This window comes from Hyaena hyaena, unplaced genomic scaffold, assembly GCF_003009895.1.
Source record: "Hyaena hyaena isolate Hyena2069 unplaced genomic scaffold, ASM300989v1 scaffold_1600, whole genome shotgun sequence".
NCBI classification, from domain to species: domain Eukaryota; kingdom Metazoa; phylum Chordata; class Mammalia; order Carnivora; family Hyaenidae; genus Hyaena; species Hyaena hyaena.
This window is the reverse complement of record NW_024082235.1, coordinates 197128-218697: the sequence shown is the minus strand read 5'-3', so window position 1 is coordinate 218697 and position 21570 is coordinate 197128. Positions and strand designations below refer to the sequence as shown.

At 36.5% G+C, this 21570-nt stretch overlaps 1 protein-coding gene across 1 annotated transcript in view; it reads left to right on the top strand.

Annotated features, from left to right (window-relative positions):
• The window catches only part of WDR75 (WD repeat domain 75), a 30903-nt gene extending 10620 nt beyond the window's left edge, over positions 1-20283 (top strand). Inside the window, exons 5-21 of the mRNA XM_039224335.1 lie at positions 1224-1348; positions 2864-2934; positions 3920-4039; positions 5479-5567; positions 7456-7614; positions 8430-8489; positions 8575-8690; positions 9955-10130; positions 11287-11444; positions 11820-12000; positions 12835-12929; positions 13490-13585; positions 14216-14385; positions 14933-14992; positions 17913-18059; positions 18381-18472; positions 19352-20283. Of these exons, the coding sequence (XP_039080266.1) occupies positions 1224-1348; positions 2864-2934; positions 3920-4039; positions 5479-5567; positions 7456-7614; positions 8430-8489; positions 8575-8690; positions 9955-10130; positions 11287-11444; positions 11820-12000; positions 12835-12929; positions 13490-13585; positions 14216-14385; positions 14933-14992; positions 17913-18059; positions 18381-18472; positions 19352-19556 (2120 nt within the window). The 3' untranslated portion in view covers positions 19557-20283. The remainder of the gene's footprint in view (positions 1-1223; positions 1349-2863; positions 2935-3919; positions 4040-5478; positions 5568-7455; positions 7615-8429; positions 8490-8574; positions 8691-9954; positions 10131-11286; positions 11445-11819; positions 12001-12834; positions 12930-13489; positions 13586-14215; positions 14386-14932; positions 14993-17912; positions 18060-18380; positions 18473-19351) is intronic.
• Positions 20284-21570: the final 1287 nt, after the last annotated feature.

Genomic DNA, 21570 nt, shown 5'->3' with positions numbered 1-21570 from the left:
TCAAAAGATGTAATGAGGTGAAAGATGTTTTAGAGCAAAGTACAGCAGGGGAGGGGAACAGGCAACATTGGAGAAATACATAATTAAAGAAGTGGTCAGGGAAGGTTCTGGGAAGATTAAGCTGCATGGTCATATTGGAGAAGCATATTCTGCTGCATTTCTGGCATGTTTGAGGAGTGGCAGGGAGTTGGATTGGAATGATCCAAGGAAGAATAGATATTATACAGCCTTGTAGGCCATTGAAAGGACTTCGGTTTTTATTCTGAGTAGATAAAAAGCCATTGAAGAGTTTTGAGCAGAAAAGTGAAATGATGTTAATTGTAGATTCACTGGCTTGCTGAGAATAGACTAAGGCGGGGACAAGGATAGAAGTACAGGGTACAGTTAAGAGGTCATTGCTTAGGTAGTAAGAAATGGTTGAGTTCTGGGTATCTTTGGAAAAGACAGCCAACAAGGTTTACTGATGGTTTGATAGGGGATATGAGAGAAGTCAAAGATAACTCAAGGATTTAATCGAAGCAACTTGTTAAATGGTGGTGCCACTTCCTACATTGGACTGAAGGGAAGACTAAGTTTAACAAAATCAAGTGTACAGGGTTTGGGCATGTGAAGTTTGTGGTGACTGAGAAGGCTACTATAATCAAGAGTTCAGAGCAAATAATAAACAGGAGGGAAAATGGGAAATTGATGTGTTACAGAATTTCATATTCATTATAATGTCTGAGAGGATAAGGAAATAGTGTAGATAGTAAAATATAGCTATTTTCTCTTGGGAATTTTTTTAAATGGGATATAAAGAGAACAGCATGTCAGTATCCTAGAAGAAAAGATTTATCCTGTGAATATGTAGCAAGCACATCACATTTCTGAAACCTCTCAGATGGTTTGTTGCTTTTGGCTGCTCAGTTCGGCAATATACCGTATTCCATATCCATTGTAAAGGACAGCCTAATACTTTGGAAGACAGAATGCACCAGTAAGCTAAATTGTTTTATATTTCTAGAGAGACCAGGTATGTATTTGAATTGTGAAATTAGACTGCCATTCAAAACTTGTATCTTCAAATGAACAGTCTGATGTGAAGGTACGTTTTGTTCAAGGTGACCTAGAATTCTACTTCTTGCAAATGTATCTGCAATACTAATTAACAATTTCATATGAATAAGTGCACATGTTCATTTTCTCTAGAGAAGCTTTATATTAATACAGCTTTCTTTGGCTAGATGTATTTCATCTGGCTTCAGTGAGATTGCCAAAATCATCAAGCCAAGAGATAGAAGCTAAGGAGCTCTCCTTTGTTTTGGATTATATAAACCAGTCACCCAAGTGCATTGCCTTTGGAAATGAGGTAAGTTTGTTTTGGTTTCTTAATTTTGTACATGAAGTCTCTCTCCAGCAGTGTTTGAGCATTTTATCTTATAGTGATTGAATGTTGCCTTGAGTTACAGTTTTTTTTGTTAGGAGCATTGGGTTTATTCCATTGCTTTAGCATATATTTTTGGTGTAGAGTTTTTAGGATCCTTAATTTTGTATGTACCTATCGCTCTTACAAGCCCTCTAATTGTTCAAAAATACCAGTGTTTTGGCGTTTGTACTTTTTCTTAGCCTGCCCCATGTAAAAGCCACTCAAATCCTTTCATTTTAACTGTCTTTAGAAAATTGTCTCCCTGTCCTTAATCAATGTGCCCATTATAGAAAATTTGGAAGTTAAAAATAAGGTGGAGAAATTAAATCTTACCAGTGATATTTGAGAAAAGTCTTTCTAAACTTTTTCCTAAACATACATAAAATAATTTTTCCCAAACTGAATTAGCATCTGAAGGCTCTTTACCTTTTTGTCACCTGACATTGGAGCATGAATGTATACGTAAATGTTCATCAAAAAAAATAACTCTGTGATGTTAATACCATGATTTATTTAGCCTTTTTCTGGTACTAACCACTTTATTATTTTAAAATCAAATACCACCAAAAGCTCCTAGATGACATTGTGGTGGCATGTTTCAGTGGTGTAAGTTTATAGCATTATTTTGGCATGGTTCTAAAAAGGGTTACTTTCTTATAGTAGTGAAAACACTTTAAAGACTAACAGTACTGAGCATTGGGAAGATAGAGAACAAAGGTAGACATCTGTCCTTACCGTGAGCCAGAAGTTCCACTCCTAGGTAGAGAAAATGAGAACGTGACCATAAAATGACATGTATAAGAATGATTAGTATTCATAGTAGCTCCATAGTGGAAATAACCATAATGTTCATCAAGAAAATAAATAAATTGTGATGTGTATTAATTTATTGGAATTCTGCTTCATCATAATAGAAACTAATGATACATACAAGAACATGAATGAATCTCAAAAGGGTGATGTTGAACTAGAGTTCAGACAGAAAAGTATATATTGCCCCATTCTGTTTTTATGATGTTCTAGAACAGAGAAGTAAACTATGATAATAGAAAACAGTGGTTTCTGCAGGGGCAGGACCATTGGGAAATGACTAGAAAGAGGAACATGGAAACATTTTTGAGGTGAAGAAAATGTTCTAAATCTTGATTGTGGTGGTGGTTACATGGATATATACATGTTAAACATTGCATTGTATTGTATGTATATTTTGCCTCAGTGGAAAAATTTCAAGTCATTATTCTTAAAGCGAGAGAGTTTAGTTTTAAGATATAGTACCTAAGTTTATCTTCTAATTTTCTATGATTAACAGGATTATCCTTTCCATAGCTACCTATATCATTTTATATTGATATACTCAATCTGCCAAAAAAAAATGTTACTGTTAACTTTTGTAATGAGAACATTTCTTAAAGAGTGTTGTCTATTTTTGTGAATGTTATCTTCTCTTTGAAATGCCAGGGGGAATATGTTGCTGCAGTACGGGACTTTTACTTGTCTGTTTATTTTTTCAAAAAGAAAACAACATCAAGGTATGAATTCCTTTTTGATCATTTTATTTAGTTGAATTTGTTGCAATTTTATTTCATCTTCATACCTGTGATCCTGAGTTGTATCTGCTTTCATTTTGCAAGTGATTGTGAAACCACTGGATTTGGAGGTAGTGTTTTTAACACAGCAATGGGTGTGGTTGAGAGAATCAGTCATGCCACAAAAACCTAGGGAGCTTTGTCCAAGCAAACCTCCTTGTCCACTTAGATTCTGGTGTTCATACATGATGTCAAAATTGGATGTAGTTGGAAAAGGCTACCTCAGATGGTGATCCTTATTGGCTGGTTTTTGAGCTTTGGAATGAATATAGGCTTTGAGACACCTGGGTTTAAAATGAGTCAAATTTAGTTTCTTTGAATCTCACTGTACCTCAAATTAACATATATTTAAAATAAGCATAATACCTATCTAGTAGCGTTGTAAGGGTGAATAAAATAACGTATTTAAGGAGACTAGTGCTAAGCATGCATAGTGACTCCTCAGGTGACACCATCCTGTCTTCCTTTGACCCTGTCAGGATTAACATTTGTTTTTCTTTGCAGTATAATAAGGATCCTGATACCTTTGGATACATTAGCCAGTTGTCACAGATATAATTTATTAGGCTTGTTTATACCCAATGTTAAAACTTAGCTTCAGTTGACAAACTTGAACAAACTTGGCTCGAGCAAAAGCCACTAGAAGGACTGTCTTGGCTTTACTTCAAAGTCAATGGCATGTTTCTGTGGCCAAGTTACCATGGTGGAATGTTAGTTATGTGAAGTTTATACTGTGTACTAATAAGTGTTTGTAAATTTGCGATACTTAGACATGCTTTTTTTTTTTTAAACATGTATTTGTATTCAGTGACTTTTGAGAATTCTCCAGTTTGGTTGATAAGGGGAAGACTCCCCCGCCGCCCCCCCCCTTTTTTTTTAACTACCACTTACCAAGAGACGTTAATAAGGGACACTTTTTTCCTTCTAGGTTTACTTTATCATCATCAAGAAATAAAAAACATGCTAAGAACAATTTTACATGTGTAGCATGTCACCCAAAGGAAGATTGCATAGCAACTGGTCACAAGGATGGCAAAATTCGTCTTTGGTCAGTTGACTCATGAAGATCATGGTGAATATATATGTTATATTAGTCCTGCATGACAGAGCTATCCCTCAGTTCAGGAAGAAGGATAGTACTGAAAAGCCAATACTGTTGACAGAGATTAGGCTTTGCTGGTATCCTCGGTTTCTTGTATTACTGTTCTTCATTGCATAGGCTTACTATTTTAAAATGTGTAACCTTGAGCTTGGAGGAGTTCATTCCATTTTGTCTCTAATTGTTTTATTGAGGAGAACTTTTTAATCAAGCTTTTTTTTTTTTTTTTTAAGTATTTTTATTTATTTCTAGGAGAGAGAGAGAGACAGCGTGAGCAGGGGAGGGTCAGAGAGAGAGGGAGATACAGACTGAAATAGGCTCCAGACTCTGAAATAGGCTCCAGGCTCTGAGCTGGCAGTCAGCACAGAGCCCGACGCGGGGCTCGAACCCACGAACCGCGAGATCATGACCTAAGCGAAAGTCGGACGCTTAACCGACTAAGCCACCCAGGCGCCCCGATCAAACTTTAAGTGAACAGGAAAGACTAACAATAGCGTATACCTAGTAGGACCACGATGGTCTATTGTTTGTAGAAGTGACTTTGGTTAGAAATAGAAAATGTACTTTTTTTTACAAATAGTTTATTGTCAAATTAGTTTCCACATAACACTCAATGCTCATCCCCACAAGTGCCCTCCTCCATACCCATCCCTCCTCCCCCCCACATCCATCAGTCCTCAGTTTTTGTCAGCATTCAAGAGTCTCTCATGGTTTGCCTCTCTCCCTTTCCCCCACCATTTCCCCCCTTCTTCTCCCCCTTGGTCCTCCGTCAAGTTCCTCCTAATCCTATACGTGCAAACATATGATATTTGTCCTTCTCTGCCTGACTTATTTCACTCAGCATTACACCCTCAAGGTCCATCCATGTTGCTACACATGGCCAGATTTCATTGTTTCTCATTGCCATGTAGTATTCCATGGTATAGATAAACCACATCTTCCTGATCCATTCGTCCGTTGATGGACACTTAGGCTCTTTCCATGTTTTAGCTATTGTGGAGAGTGCTGCTATGGAAAATGTACTTTTTAGACGTTAAGACCTACAAGCTTAGGGGCATCTGGGTGGCTCAGTTGGTTAAGCAGCTGACTTTGGCTCAGGTCATGATATCGCAGTTCGTGAGTTTGAGCCCTACATCGGGCTCTGTGCTGACAGCTCAGAACCTGGAGCTTGCTTCCGATTCTGTGTCTCCTCTCTCTGCACCTCCCCTGCTCACACCCTCTTTGTCTCTCATAAATAAATGTTTAAAAAATGTTTTAAAAAAGACCTACAAGTTTAATAATATAATTTATTAATTTTGACATATATTATTTTCACTATATTTGGTATGCCATTACTTTCCTAACTTAATGCCTTTGGTCAAAGTGACAATTTTGGTTTTCTCCAATAGGAGGAATTTTGATGATGATAAGAAATACACGTACACATGCTTACATTGGCACCATGATATGGTTATGGATTTGGCTTTTTCTGTGACCGGTAAGTGCACATTTAATAATTAAACTTTTGAAGTATATGGATCAGTATTCACTGCATTTATAGTTTGAAAGGTTTAGAATTACATGCACCAGAAGAACTGTGAACACTTGTTTCTCACCCCTGTGATATGAGCTTTCTTCAGCACAAGACTATACATTTTAGGTTTCAGAGCCCATTAAAGTGTACACTTGTGATAAAGTCCTTGTTGTTAACTAAAGAACCTATTTAAGTCACATTAGTTTTTTAAAATGTATGTCTACAAGGCTATAGCTTATCAGAGCAAATGATAATGCTAGTGCTTTATATCCACTACCTCATTTAATTCTTAAAGCTATGAAATGGGCATCATCTTTCTCCTTTTGCTTATAAAAGAAGTAAGATGTGTAGTTGAGAACTAACTTGTCTAAGGTCACACAGCTAGTAAGTGGGATTTGGACCTATGTCTAATTCAAAAATTTATGTGTTCAAATATTGGACAAGTTGTAGCTCATTTACACAAACTCTCATGTAGCTTACATGGAACACAAGGTCTGAATTATTTAAAATTGTGAATGCAAATGAAATAGTCTAATAGAGTGGAACATGTGTGTATGTATGTATATCTTGTTCCACGCAATATCATTTCTTCTGCCCTTCATCCTCACTTTTGTTTTCTTTGTTGTGGCCCCTACCCCAGCTGGGCCAAGACCAGTTGATACTTACTGCCACCGACTTTTCTCTATTTTGTTACCTTGTCCATCTTGGCTGCCACCACTCATACCAGTTAGCAGTCACAGCTCTCTGTGGTGACTTTACTTAAGTCCTGGAACATTTAGAATTAGCCTTTTCAGATGAGTCTTCAGGAAGTAGTTTGACTACTTGGCACTCAAAGGGAAGAAAAGAATACATGGCACCTTTGCCCTGCACCAAGGCTTTGGTGTGGGAGGTACTGCAGCTAATCTGGGCTTATTAGAGAGTTGAATTCTTAGTTTTATATTACAAGCCACGTGAATATTTCTAAGTGAAAAGTAATAGTTAAAATAGTACATGGTTGTCAGTAAAATGTCAGCATTGATCCTGTATAGGTGTAAAAGAATTAATAGAAGAAGAAAATTAGTTGTCTGTGTAAATGAGCTATGACTTCTAGCTGCTTTGAGAACAGGTTGTAAGTTCAGGCAAATATGCACAGTATAAACTGGGGTATGATTCGCACCCAGTCACGCTGTGTGTGACCACTGAAGTTGCTGAGAAATTTTATCCTGGGTGTACAATTTTATCATTGACTTTTTCTACATCTATTAAGATACTTGTGATTATTCTCTTTATCACGTAGTAGGAATTAATTACATTTATTTTTCAAGTGTCATAATCTCACATTTTTACAATAAACTCACCTCTGCAGTTTATTATCCTTTTAACATATCCTTGGATTCGGCTTGCTGATATTTTTGTTGGGGAATTTTCATCTGTCATGAAATTGGCTTATATTTTTCTTACACTTTATTAGTTTTAGTAAAGAATTATGCTGTTCTTGTAAACAAGTTGAGAAGCATTCTCTTTTTTATTAGCTGGAAGAGCATAAAATTAGTTTATTTCTTAAATGTTTGGAAAAATTTGTCATTGAAACCATCTGGCCCTAGAGGATGTTTGTTTCATTCAGTTTTTCTCATTGGCAGAATTGGTCAGCAACACACTAGTCAGATATTGTTGGGAAGGAAAATCCCAGAATCCATGATGATTAAATCTGTTGTCTCAAGTTTATTAAAAGCTAGGAAGACACTTGTTTGCATATCTTTAAAATTAGTGTATTATCTCTAACATGGTAAGGAAATTTTAAATGTTGATTATATTTTTCTTTGTTTTTCCCCCCCATATACTTCCCTTTTCATTTCTGTGGATGGATGAGAAGGCACCAGTCTGCTGAGTGGGGGCCGTGAATCTGTCCTTGTTGAGTGGCGCGATGCAACAGAGAAGAATAAGGAGTTCCTCCCCCGTTTAGGAGCTACTATTGAACACATTTCAGTCTCACCAGCAGGGGATTTGTTCTGTACTTCTCACTCTGATAATAGTAAGTCTGAATTTGTTGTGAGGAGACGGAGTTCTGTAACGCCTAAATTAAAACACTAGGGAATGGAAAATAAGAGTTAATTAAGAGTAGCATAGGATTTAACGAGCATTTTCTTCCATTTTTCCCTCTTTTCTCTACCCCTTTTTTTGACTTTACATGCCACCAGAATTCAACATTTTCAGGATCATTTTTATGAAAATTTAGAGCGAAGTGTATATGGTTCTTGTCATACCACTTCTGTTTCAAAACCTTTACATATGAGATGATGTGAGCATAGAAAGTGGGCATCTATCCTTTCACAAATGTGATGACATTTTAAAAAAACGCTATTTTTTGAAACACTCTCAACATGAGATTCCTGTACATTCTGACGGGAGTGGTCCAGTCTCCTACACCTCCAAAACTTTTTGCTCATTCTGTTACTACTCAGCCTAAATGTAGATCTCAGAGCCCACTGCCTCCTTTTCCTTCAAAAACACATAACTGAACAACCCGTTAGTGCAGTGACTCACTTCAAGGTAAATTGTCTTTTAGAATATATAAGTTTCTGAATTAACACTTAAAATATATTCATATGCAAAACTGATAAAACTAAAAGCCTCCAGCAGAAAAACCCCTTCTCTCCAACTGTAGTATTTTAGTTATATCACAAAATAAATTCTTGACTTTTTAATAATACTCTGAGTAAATTGAACATATTGAGTTGTTTTGTATTCTGGTGTATTTTAGAATGACAAAGTCCATTGACTTCTTTTTACCTTGAAGTTCTAACCAATTTATGGTTTTGTTTTTTGTTTTATTTTGTTTACCCACAGAAATAATCATCATTCACAGAAACCTTGAGGCTTCTGCAGTAATTCAAGGCCTAGTGAAAGGTATTGCAAAACCCAGTGGGTCTGCACATTTTAGAAGTGTGACTATTTGTATGATTTTAACTGTTGCTTGTCACTTCTTTTGCAGACAGCAATATCTTTACCGGTTTGATGGTTGATCCCAGAACTAAAGCTTTGGTTTTGAATGGAAAACCTGGCCATTTGCAGTTTTATTCTCTCCAACATGATAAGCAGTTATACAATGTAAGATTTTGATCCATTAACCTTAAAACTAATGAAAGTTCCCAACAGCATCACTAGGGTCAAGTAGCTTCTAAAATAAGACCCTGTGCCTTTGTTTACTTGGACATTATCAATACTATCTGGTTACTTTGTTGAATTGTTTACAGCATAATTCTAATGAGGCCACGGTTGCAAATTAAATCTACATGTAAGTCAGTCAGTTTCTATGCTGGCTCTCTATTTGATTATGTTTTGGACTGCATTCTAATTATCTGTAACACACATCTGTGCCTTTGAGTCACAAGAGTAAGGAAATAAGAATATGACGGTTGTAAATACAAATATGTCTCTGCTTTGTGGTAAAGTCATAAAATTTTCAGTGTAAAGAGGGATGCTTCTTATTAATCCTGATAAATACACTCCAGATTCCTGCTTCTTTGTGCCCCACAGTACCCTTTATAGATTTGTCATAGTTGCTGTACACTTGATCTGTTTCACTCCCCTGCATTTAAACCCTTCAAAGAAGGGAAATTTATTTGTACATTTCCAGTACAGTGCATGGAAATAATAGTTACTTGATACATATTTAGTAAAGAGACAAGTGAATAGGATAAAAGAAACAACCATAAATAAAATTCTGTTTACTTATTGTTGTCTTTCTTCACCTCCTAAAAATTATAGATTTTATTTTTGGTCTCCTTGTTTTTAATGATACGAAACTTAACCTTGAGATTTTATGTAAAGCTCTTTCTTTATAGAAACAAGAGAAAAGCGTTATCAACTAAAGGTTCTGTTGTATCATGTAAATGAGTCAGTCATCACTAAAATTTAAGGTCATTGAAGAATAAATGCTACTGAACTGGTACTATATAATGTGCTTAATAATGGCAGTTTTGATATCCATAACTAATAAATAGCTCCTTTTTATAAAAACCTGTTACTATAGGGGCGCCTGGGTGGCTCAGCCAGTTGAGTGTCCGACTTTGGCTCAGGTCATGATCTCACAGTTCGTGGGTTCAAGCCCTGCGTCGGGCTCTGTGCTAACCGCTAGCTCAGAGCCTGGAGCCTCCTTCAGATTCTGTGTCTCCGTCTCTCTCTGACCTTCCCCTGCTCATGCTGTCTCTCTCTCTGTCTTTCAAAACTAAATAAAACATTAAAAAATTAAAAAAAAAACCTGTTACTATAGATTCTGGAAATTATCTGTAGTTAATTACCATTCCTTGAAAACTTGAACATATATGTTTTTACATTAATAAGCATTTGGGATTTTTTTTTAACCCTTCAGTTAGATATTATACAGCAAGAATATATCAATGATTATGGTCTGATCCAAATCGAGCTAACAAAGGCTGCATTTGGCTGTTATGGTAACTGGCTTGCAACAGTGGAACAACGTCAAGAAAAGGAAACAGAGCTTGAATTGCAGATGAAACTGTGGATGTATAATAAGAAAACACAAGGGTAATACTGTCTATGTGGCCGTTTAAATTCAGAACGGAAAATATTTGACTATTTTACGACTTTATTTGTCTTTAAAATGTTTCATTTTGATAAATTTTAGATTTAGAGAAATGAGAAAGGTGTTACTCTCCTAATAAAGCCTTTAAGCTTTATTTAATACTTTCTGCTTTGGGAAAGTATTGGTGTCCTCCAAGTTTTAATCTCATCTCAATGCATAAATGAAGAAACATGAAAAAATGACACCCTCAAGAACATAGTACCTAACTTCCAGCAGATCCAAAATTAGAATCCAAATTTCTTAGTTCCTTTGCTCTTTTATTAACATTATACCATCTCCTTCAGAAGAACAGCCGTGGTAGGCAGCAGAGGTGTATTGTAGTGTAACCTGCATGTTTTGATTAGATAGGAGGTTCACTAGTTTCTCATACCTTGATTATAGTAGCCATTTATCAGATCCTTGCTATGTGCCAAGAATTAGGCTTAGTGCTTTTGTCCTACCGATCTTCAGAGAAATACTATAAGATAAACTTATTTTCTACATTTTACAGATGAGGAAATAGGCCCAGAGGGATTAATAGATTGTCACTAGTCACACTTCTTAAAACATGGACTTTTGAAAAATCACAAGACAGTCTTGGCCTGATGCTCTTTTAAGTACACCATGCTAGCATAGATTACCTTTTATTCGTAGCAGCTGTCAAGCTGGAAACAGGCTTTAAGAAGTAATTTGGATGACTGTAAATGTTAAATATTGACCAGGGCAATTTGAATAGGTAGTTCTCTTTTTTGTATTTTCTTGCCACAAGTAGGGGCTTTAACAGCCATTCCATTTTTTGCTTATTCTCAAAGGTAGGGGGTAAGACATCTGAGTTCTGTACCATTTTCTTGCAGAGTTTAGTACAGTAGGCTTTCACCATAAGTTGACCGTATACGTCATCTCTATATTGTGTAAGTTATAGGAAGACAGAGATAATGTGTTAGAACTCTTTATATCTTGTGGCCATTAGAGGTAGAGCACTGTTGTCAGTCTAGATAATGTATCAGCTGCTTGTTCCTAAAGATGCTCTTATAAAAGATACCATAAGAAATTCTTACATGACAGTATATATCATATTGTTCTGATGTAAAAATAAATTGGTGATTTCCTTTCTGTTAGGTTTGTTCTCAATACAAAGGTTAATATGCCACATGAAGACCACATCACAGCTCTCTGTTTCTGTAATGCAGAAAAATTTGAAAACCCCATCTTGGTTACAGCTAGTAAAGATGGTCACTTCAAAGTATGGATATTAACAGATGATTCTGATATATACAGTAAGTTAATTAAATATGGTATGTCAGTGCATAGTCTTAAAAATTGATGTTTATCTCTTTCATGAATTGTATTCATTCTAGAAGGACATTTTCTACCTTATTCAATGCTGTGGGTATTGATTAATCAAGTGCTGACTGTTAGGGTACAGTTAAAAAAAAAAAAGCAATTCCTTCACTCTTCCACTAGAGGGAGTTCAGGATCTCCAGGAATGGGCATAAATTTCAAACCAATCAATGCTTTATAGCATTTCTAACTAAAGTTTCCGAGAGCCGGGTTTTTTGTTCTTTTTTTGTAATCCTTATTGCTTATAACTACTCTAAAATATTACCTAGAATTTATACCATTTCTGAATTATATGATGTATGTTTCCGCAGAAAAAGCTGTTGGCTGGACCTGTGATTTTGTGGGTAGTTATCACAAATACCAAGCAACTAACTGTTGTTTCTCTGAAGATGGCTCTTTACTAGCAGTTAGTTTTGAGGAAATAGTTACAATATGGGATTCAGAGACATGGGAACTTAAACGTACATTTTGTCAACGAGCTGGGAAAATAAGGTAAATAATTTGGGGAGTATGTCATACTTGTTTTTAATTTAAACAGGTCTTCCCACATAAACTATTGGCAATTTATGCTTCTGCTAAAGGTAGTCTGGGTCATTGGGGGGTCAGCAGCAAACCAGAATGGTGAGAAGCTAAAAATTTCAGGTGTGTGAACCGTTTACTGTGATTTTACCCCTTTCTAAAATCAGGATTAACATTTAACTCTTGACCTACAAAATTTTTTTCTTTATAACAAATACTTTTCATGGTTGTGCTGCATAATAGAAGCTAATAACCCTCAGTCAATCCAAATAATGCTTATCTTCTGTTTTCCCATTAAAAACAATGTCCTACTCAAACTTGTATCTAAGAAGGGCAAAAGAAAAAGCAGCAGTTATCTGGTATTTTACTTCAACAACTGGCATTTGAGGACAGACTGGCAGGTGGCTAACAATAGTTTTTAATTCCCAACATATTTTGCTTTGTAAAACCTCCTTCAGAATTCGTATTGTTTCTTCCTCTATGTTAAATGAGCATAAAAAAGGTTTTTTGTTAAATACCCTTGTACATTTTACATACATGTTGTCTATAATATGCATCAATTATACTGTGCGGCATATTAGAGGAAAAAACTGTGAAACTGTTTCATTAAACCTGTGTTTACAAAGAAACAAAAAAGCAGAGTAAACCTTTCCTTTTACTCTCCTTTGCCCCTTTTTTCTGCAGGATAGTCTTAAACAAAATACATATCTATCTATAAATCTGCATAGTGTAAAATTATACTAGAAGTCTGCAGTCCAATACTCTGTGCTGAAACTGACAGTTAACTTCCTTGTGGTTTTAATATAGGCACCTTTGCTTTGGGAGACTGACTTGTTCAAAGTATCTTCTTGGTACTACTGAAAATGGCATTCTTTGCTGTTGGAATCTGCTCAGTTGTGCATGTAAGGTATTGTTTTACTTGGCAAAGCATATAAGTAGCCATCAAACGTTGACATTTTTATCTTAGGTCTCTATTCAGAGAGTATATATAATTTTTGAATGTACCCTTTAACAAACCTAACAAATGTGGACTTACTTATATTTACTCCTTTCATTCGTTGGTATTTTACTCAGTTGAATATGTTTGGAAGCTTTGGTGGTTGCTTAGTAATGAATGTATGTGATAGTCTCTTTATATTCTCTTCAGTGATTCTGGTTAACATTTTGCCCATGTTTAGCAGTTGTGGAAAAGCACTGAAACGATAACTATTTTATAGTATGTGGAAGGAATACTTTGTTTTTCCACTTCCTGCCCGTCGCTTTAGTGCAGCCATCCACGGACATTTTCAGTTTGTTACCGTATGTTATTTGGAAGTGTAAAATCCCTCTTCCTAAGAATAATAGAGTTGATTATCCCAGTAAAAATGGAGTATGTGCTTTAAATAACAAGCTTAAAAAAAGCTTTTGGTGAATCTCTTAGAAGTAACTTGCTCTTTTTCTGCGCCCCCCCCCCTCCACCCAGTGGAATGGAGTGCAAAATTAAATGTTAGAGTTATGGAACCTGATCCTAATTCAGAGAATATTGCTGCAATCTCTCAGTCTTCAGTGGGTTCAGACTGTAAGTACAGACCATACTTTGATAACAAGAGGAAATCTATTACCAAACTTTTCTTTTTAACATCTTCAATATAATTTGAGTTAGTCTTGCTTTTAAATCGGATGTTTATTTGAGGTGTGCTGTTGTCCTTTCTTGAGTTCTTACTCCAACATCTTGTTATTAATGCATTCATACTTCTAAGAGGGCTCCACTACATCCCTCATTTTTCTACATGCCAGTCCCACTCAATTCAAAGGTCCCAAGAGAGATGTTGCCCATCTGAAGCATTTCAGGAAGCTTTAATCATTCTTTCTCTATGCTCTTGAAAAACTTTCTACAGATCCTGTTCTGGTACTTAGACACCAAAATATTATTACATTTTATCTTGTCTTCTGCAGTAGGACCTGGTCTCTGGAACGGGGATTCTTCTTCCTTTTTTTTTTTTTTTTTAACCTTCATAACCTCTTTCCTAACCTGCTTGGCACGTAGCAGGCACCCAGTAGATAGTTGTTGAATCAGAGCCTAAAATAATCATGACCTGGGCCATTTACTCAATGGGGTAAGTCCCAGGATTAGTGTGGTCTGCTAACCTTAAGCTGGAACTAACCTTTGCAGGCAAAATGTTATTGTCTGTTTGTTTTTTCCCTCTAGTGTTTGTATTTAAACCTAGTGAGCCAAGGCCATTGTATATTCAAAAGAATATCTCCAGAGAGGAAGTCCAGTGGGGAGTGTTTGTTCCACGAGATGTCCCTGAATCATTCACCTCTGAAGCTTACCAATGGCTGAACAGATCCCAGTTTTACTTCCTAACAAAGTCACAGGTAACCATCCCACCTCAAAAAGAGAACCACTTTGTATATATAATTTTCATTTGATTTGATATTTGAGCCCATAACTGGTGGAACAGTTGTATTAAAGGATTACTTCCCAAAAGAAGGAATCCAGTATGCTCAGTACAGCAGTATTACCAGTGTAAGTGTATTTGCACCACTTTACCCCATACCTTTTAGATTCTAAGTGTTGTCTGCATTCTCTCCGTGACAGTGGAAAGGCAGAAGACAACTAAAATACTTTAAATGGTAGTTATTAGTGTGGTTGAGATAGATAGATAGATAGATAGATAGATAGATAGATAGATATAAATATAAGTATGGCTTCTGTTTGATCCATGAGTTGAATTCTATTTCATTACTAGTCAGTTCTTAAATAAGATTTCTGAGAACAATCTTGTAACTGTCACAGCTGTTACTAAATATGTTTTAAGTCTTCTATTTGGGCAGATATACATATCAAGATGAAGTATTGACCTCATTTTTTAACTCCACAACAAATTTTTCTTTAGATTTTGCATCATTAATCTCTTTTCAGAGTTTATTGACATTCAGTACAAAGTCTCCAGAAGAGAAACTCACACCAACAAGCAAACAGGTATGTTTTAGCCACTAACAGTGCAGACTACGTTGCCTCCCTACACAGATAACCTTAGCTATTTGAATTCAGCTATGAGAAGAATGTTCCACCTACCCTAACATGGAATTCCTAACGTGGAATAACGTGGAATTAAACATACACTTATAAGCTACTTGGCCTCTTTTGAGGTTATATTTACTCTTCTAAAATGTAGTTTTAGTCTGTAATATTAAAAAGTATATACTTGTGACTTAAAGAATCAAATAGTTATACAAGACTTTTGGGTAAACTTGGTAACATCACTGCCATCACCCACAAAGATCATCACCTTCAACTCTTCTAGCCAGAGTTTATTTGCCTCCCTAGCTCTACGAAACATGTCTATATTACTAATTCTGGATTTTTCAGATAGAATTACTGTCTGTTAACTGATCAAGTTGTTACTCTTTTTCACACCACCACTTCCCTTATGTACATAACACACACATGCTTTTCTCAGTATAGATAAATCGGGTGTCAATATTCATTATAACTAGTAACAATTCACAGCTGAGTCATGTAATAACTAACAGATTATTTTTCTTTTATTTGTAACTTTGTTTTCTCTGAAGTTAATGATTATATTCTTTATTTGTATAGTTTTATATTTACTCAAGTTGTGTAAATATTCTCTCAGTATTTTTAGATACACTAGGTATTCTTTCACATCTTGAAGGAATATTTCCAAGAGCCTCTGATTTGCTGCAGTCTGGACTGATTGCTCTATAAACTTATAAACTTTCTATACAGTAGTTATTAAAGGATCTACAATCACCATCATTTGGGGAATCATTTTACCTCTACTGTGGTAGATCATATAGCTTTCCCCTTTCTCTGATTCCTTTGCTTTGATGAAGCACTTTGTATTAGTTCATGGGAGGCACATTTAAGACCTTGTATGTTTGGAAATGTTTCTGTTCTCTCCCATTTGATTGGCTCTAAAAAGTTTCAGGTTGAAAATCATTTTCTCTTAGAACTTTGAAGGTGTTGTCCTACTTTATAGCTTTGGGTGTTACTGGAAGTCTAATACCATTCTTATTTCTATTCCTTTATCTGTAAACTAGCTTTATTTTTCTCTGAAAACCCCTTGAATTCGTTCAACAATTTATTGTTGAATATCTATAGGCCCGGGACTGTTCTGAATGATTGGAGTACACCACTAAGCAAAACACGTCTCTAATATTATGGTGTTTACACTCCAGCAGCAAGATACAACAAGCATGAAATAAGTAAAATATATAGTACTTATTTAGAAAGTGGTAAGAGGGTGCCTGGGTGGCTAAATCAGTTTAGTGTCCAACTCTTGCTCTTGGTTCAGTTATGGTCCCAGGGTCATGGGAGCAAGCCCCACATCGGGCTTTTCTCTGAACAGGGAGCCGACTTAAGAGTCTCTCTCCCTCTACTCCTGCCCCCCATCAAAAAAAAAAAAACAGTAAGCATTATATATGGAGGAATAGAGGAAATGGGTGTGGGATGCAGCTTGCCAATTTATGTAGGGCAAAGTAGGCCTTGATGAAAAGAGAGACTTGGGCTTTTCCTCCAAGTAAAATGTGGAGCCCATTGGAGAGTTCTGGGGTTTTTTTTCTTTTTAATGTTTTTTTACTTTATTTTTGAGAGAGAGAACCTGGGAGGAGCAGAGAGAAAGGGAGACAAAGAATCCCAAGTAGGATCTATGATGTTGGCGCAGTTTGATGGGGAGCTCAAACTCACGAGATCATGACCTGGGCAGCCAAAGTCAGAGACTTAACCAACAAAGCCACTCAGGTTCCCCACCCCTTGGAGAGTTTTAATGTAAGAAATGACTAAAAAAATTATTTCTTTGCCTTCAATTTTCTGTTCTTCTGTTTGTTACTTAGTGCTGTACTTTCTAGAAGGGCACTTTAATATTCTTATTTTTTCCACCTGTTTTCCTTCTACTTTCAGGGAGATTGCTTCATCTTTATCATCTAATCTGCTTTTTTCTCTTTTGCATACTCCCATATCCATGTTTGGGGTGTTTTCCATCTGTTTTGGTATCTTTCATTTCAGAGGTTTTCATCAGAGTCCGATGATTCTTGGCTGGCTGTTTTTATTCAAAAGTGATCAGAAAAGTCATTTGGAAGGTCTTTGCCTAAGTAGAACTTGTCTGTTGGCCTCTACTGTGTGGCTGTTTTTGAGAAAGTCTCCAAAGTCATTACTTTTAGGTCTTTTTGTGATTGCCCAGATAAAATTCTCCTGAGTTTTTGCCTAGAGGGTATCAACCTGGAAGGACGCTCTGCGAAGCACGGCTGCCTACAGCTGTGGAGACACCGCCACCGGCCCCCCAGGCACTGCGCTTTAGACACACTTTTGTTCCACTCTCCCAAGAATGTGCTTCCCGCCCTCTGCTGGGACTCGGAAGGTCTAGGGATTGGAGTCCTCTCTAAATAGACATTCAGCCAGGCTCCCTGGTTATTTGTTAGCCCTTTCCTGAGGTACTGTTAGTACCAATTCCTGAGTATTTGCAGGATTCCACAGTATAAGTCAGGATGCTTCTTGGCTTTCCCCAGCCAGCTTAGAATTCTTTCTCAGGTCTCTGCTAGGTTACTTACCACTCTTGAACCTGCTTTCCACCTTCCAACATGTTATTATTTACCTATATTCTTTCTCCTGTGGGTTTATGTCCTTTTAAAAACTCATTTGCTATCATGTCATTGGGGGAGAAGCAGTGGTATGTATTTTGTTCTTTCAGATGTCCAGTTTTCCCTTAAGTGGGCTACTAGACCTCAGTTGCTTTACCTATAAAATTTAAGAATCATACTAGGTAATTTTTAAAGTTCCTTCCATTCCTTGACATTTTAGAACTCTGAGTACATTTTTATGTCAAAGGCAATTCTTCCTCTTTATTGAAGAAATTTCCCTTTGTCTTAAATCCTTTCAGCTACTAGCAGAAGAAAGTCTTCCAACAACCCCATTTTATTTCATACTGGGAAAGCACAGGAAACAGCAGGATGAAAAAATAAATGAGGCTTTGGAGAGTGAACTGGTACAACTACCCTTAACAGAAAACATACCTGCAATTAGCGAGGTGAGTGATTCACAACATGAAACAGGTTAAATATGTTAAAGCACCTTAAGCTATAGTTTTTATATAATCAATTTATAACAGATAATTTTTGAATAATTTGTATGCTGTGCAGTTTTAATACCCAAACCAAATAGCATAAGTTTACAATTCCAGATTATTGTGGTCTGACCTGAGGGGTGGCATTATTGTTTGCATAAGTGTCAGAAGGCGGGAATACATTTTTGGGGGTTTGGTTTTTCTGTAGAGAAAGCCTGTTACATTCAGCTGGTGGCATTAAATCATTTTAAATGAAACTCTATTTTTCTGGTTTTTTTACTTTAGCTACTTCATACTCCAGCCCATGTTTTGCCATCTGCTTCTTTACTGTGCTCCAAGTTTGTAAGTTCACTGCTGCTATCTAAGGAGACCAAGAGGTAAAGCAGTTTTTAAAATGTTTAGATATTGCTTCGGGAAACAGAATGGTTATCTTTTATTAGAATGTTCTTTCACTTTGAGGCTTCAACAGTGTGTGGGTTAGGGCACTGACCCCCTCACAGTCAAAAATCCAGGTGTAACTTTTGACTCCTACAAAACTTAATTAACTACTAATGTCTGCTGGTGCTTGGAAGTCTGACCAATAACATTACCGTTAACAGTCAGTGAACACACCTTTTTATGTTATATACTGTGTTCTTACAGTAAGGTAAGCCAGAGAAAAGAAATTAAAATCATAAGGAAGAGAAAATACATTTGTAGTATTGTACTGTATCCAAAAAAAATCTGTATATAAATGGATCTGCACATTCTAAACCCATGTTGTCCAGTGGTCAACTGTATTTCTCTTTATTTAAGCTTTAACATGCAGTTAAGGGATATACAACTATTAAGCCAAGTAAATAGAATACATTGAGAATATTTTTTAGAAAGATCTCTTGTGTGTATGGTTTAAGGATTTGTTCTATAATTAAAAATTACACACCTGTTTTTTATAATAACCCATAATTTATAAAAAAATTTTTTCATGCTTATTTGTTTAAGAGAGAAGGCAGGGGAGGCATAGAGAGAATCCCAAACAGTGTAGAGCCCAACATGGTGCTCAATCTCACGAACCATGAGATCATGACCTAAGCCAAGTCAGGAGTCACATGCTTAACCAACTGGGCACCCTAACCCATAGTTTCTAAAGTGTGCTTAATAACAAGATTTTTCACTACTTTCCCAGCATGGTTATATTTCTACATAGGTGTCTTAAGTTAGAAAGTTATTATTTAGAAACATTTTTTAATATTGTTTATATTTTGTTGTTATGAAAGTGATGAAGAAATTCCTGAAGATGTAGATATGGAAGAAGGAAAAGAAAGTGATGATTCAGATGAAGAAAATGATTTTACTGAAAAGATCCCGGATACAAATAACACAGATTTGGGAGAAGACCTTCTACATCAGTTGTCAAAATCTGAAGAAAAAGAACTAAGAAAATTTAGAAAAGTAGACTACAGCTGGATAACTGCCCTTTGAGCCTTGGAGATGGGGAAGGTTCTTGCACTTTGTGTTTTTTTATTGTATGTTGATATTCCAAAAGCATCTACTGTTATTTCTCTTCTTAAAATATTAAGTATGAACAGGCTTTACATTTTAAGTAATTGATAATTCGATAATTCAAAGCTGTCTTTGCATCATGCCTAATGTTGCTGGGTGCATTCACATGGACACCATCTCATTTTTGAGTAACATCAGCCTTTAAAATAGCTAGATATTTTTCTCACAAGTGATTACAGCAGATGTCCCCTTATCTGCAATTTGGAGGTATAAATAGTCAAAAATCAAAATTTATTGATGATACTGTTTAACATCAAAACTCATTGGATGGCCAAATAGGACCTGAACAGATGTGATGTTTTTGATATTCCTGCTTCATACCTTTTGGTGTATTTATTTCTCAAAGAGAAATTTGGAGAAATAATTTGATCATGTGGTTCCTCAAACCGCACTAAGGGTATTAAATAATATGGGCTGCCTACAGTCCGAAAAATTCTAATTCAAAGCATTTGGCCCTGAGCCTTTCAAATAAAAGCATATTGACTCATAATTTTTAGGAAATCCTTGGAAGATACAAGAAATGATACTACTTTGACTCAGTACACATAGCTATAGCACTGACAAAAAACTACTTTTTTCCTTTTTTAATTTTTTAATGTTTGTTTATTCTTGTAAGAGAGAGAGGGAAACAGAATCCAAAGCAGGCCCCAAGCTGTCTGCACAGAGCCCTTTGCAGGGCTCGAACTCAAAAAGCATGAGATTACGACCTGAACTGAAGTCAGATGCTTCACTGATTGAGCCACCCAGACACCCAAAGAACAGCTACTTTTTAACAAAAGTCCCATTGCTAATAGAGGAGAATCCAAGTCTCTGTATTAAAGTACTGAAGTGGCTACTTTCTAACCATTTAGCATTTGGAGTTTTCCTACTTTATCCCTATTAAATTGACATTAAAAAAATTAACACAAAAACAGTAAAATAGACAAGTCTTCAGTCCAACACCATGACCTAGGATGACCCAGAACTCCACTCCTCCACAGATATACCAAATCTATACGTATTTCCGGAGCAGTTCCTCCTGAAGAACTGACTGAACAGCTTCTGCACAACAGAAGGTAAACCACATACAGAACAGCCAAAGAGACAGACACCGTAATGGAGAGAACATGTATTCCCCACACTGCAAACTGCAGTGAAGGAATGGTACTGAGGAATCACATGCAAGCAGTTTTCTCTGCCCATGGCGGGGGAAAAACACCATGGTTTAAAAAAGCAACTAGAATATAAAGGGTTCAGCCCTAGAACTCTGCCAGCCAGCAGGAGAGCTGCTAGAACTCTTGGGGAGTGTCATAGTTTATGTTCTCCCTCTGTAATGAAAGCATGGATGGGAGCAAGGTCTGGGCACCTTAACCAGCCTAGCACTTTGTGAACCCCAGGACTGTAGCCCACATCACCCCGAGTCATCCCACCAAGGTGGTCCCAGTGTGGTACTGGACACCCCTCATCAATGCTTCTATAGCTCCAGGCATCTTCAAGGTGACATAGGTGCAAAGCACCATGGGACACTCCATGCCCAGCTCGTGCCAGCCACAGGACTGGCCAGCCAAAGTCATTAAGCATTCAGTTTATGCAAAAGGACCATACATGGGACTTTTGCTCCAAGTTTAGAAGCAGCTGATCCACTTAATTCATAGAAACAAACACAAAGTCAAGCAAAATGAGACAGAGGAATAAGATACAAATGAACAAAACAAAATGAAACCTCAGAACTAAATGAAATGGTGATAGGCAATAATCTGATAGAATTTGAAGTAATGATCATAAAGAAGCTCACCACACTGGAGAGCAGAGTGGAAGAACTCAGAACTTCAACAAAGAGAAAATCCAGAAAACCAATTCAGGTTGAATGCATGAACTAAAATGAAAAACCAGATGGAATTAACAGATTCCTAAATGCAGAACAATCAGCCATCTGGAAGACAGGCTAATGGAA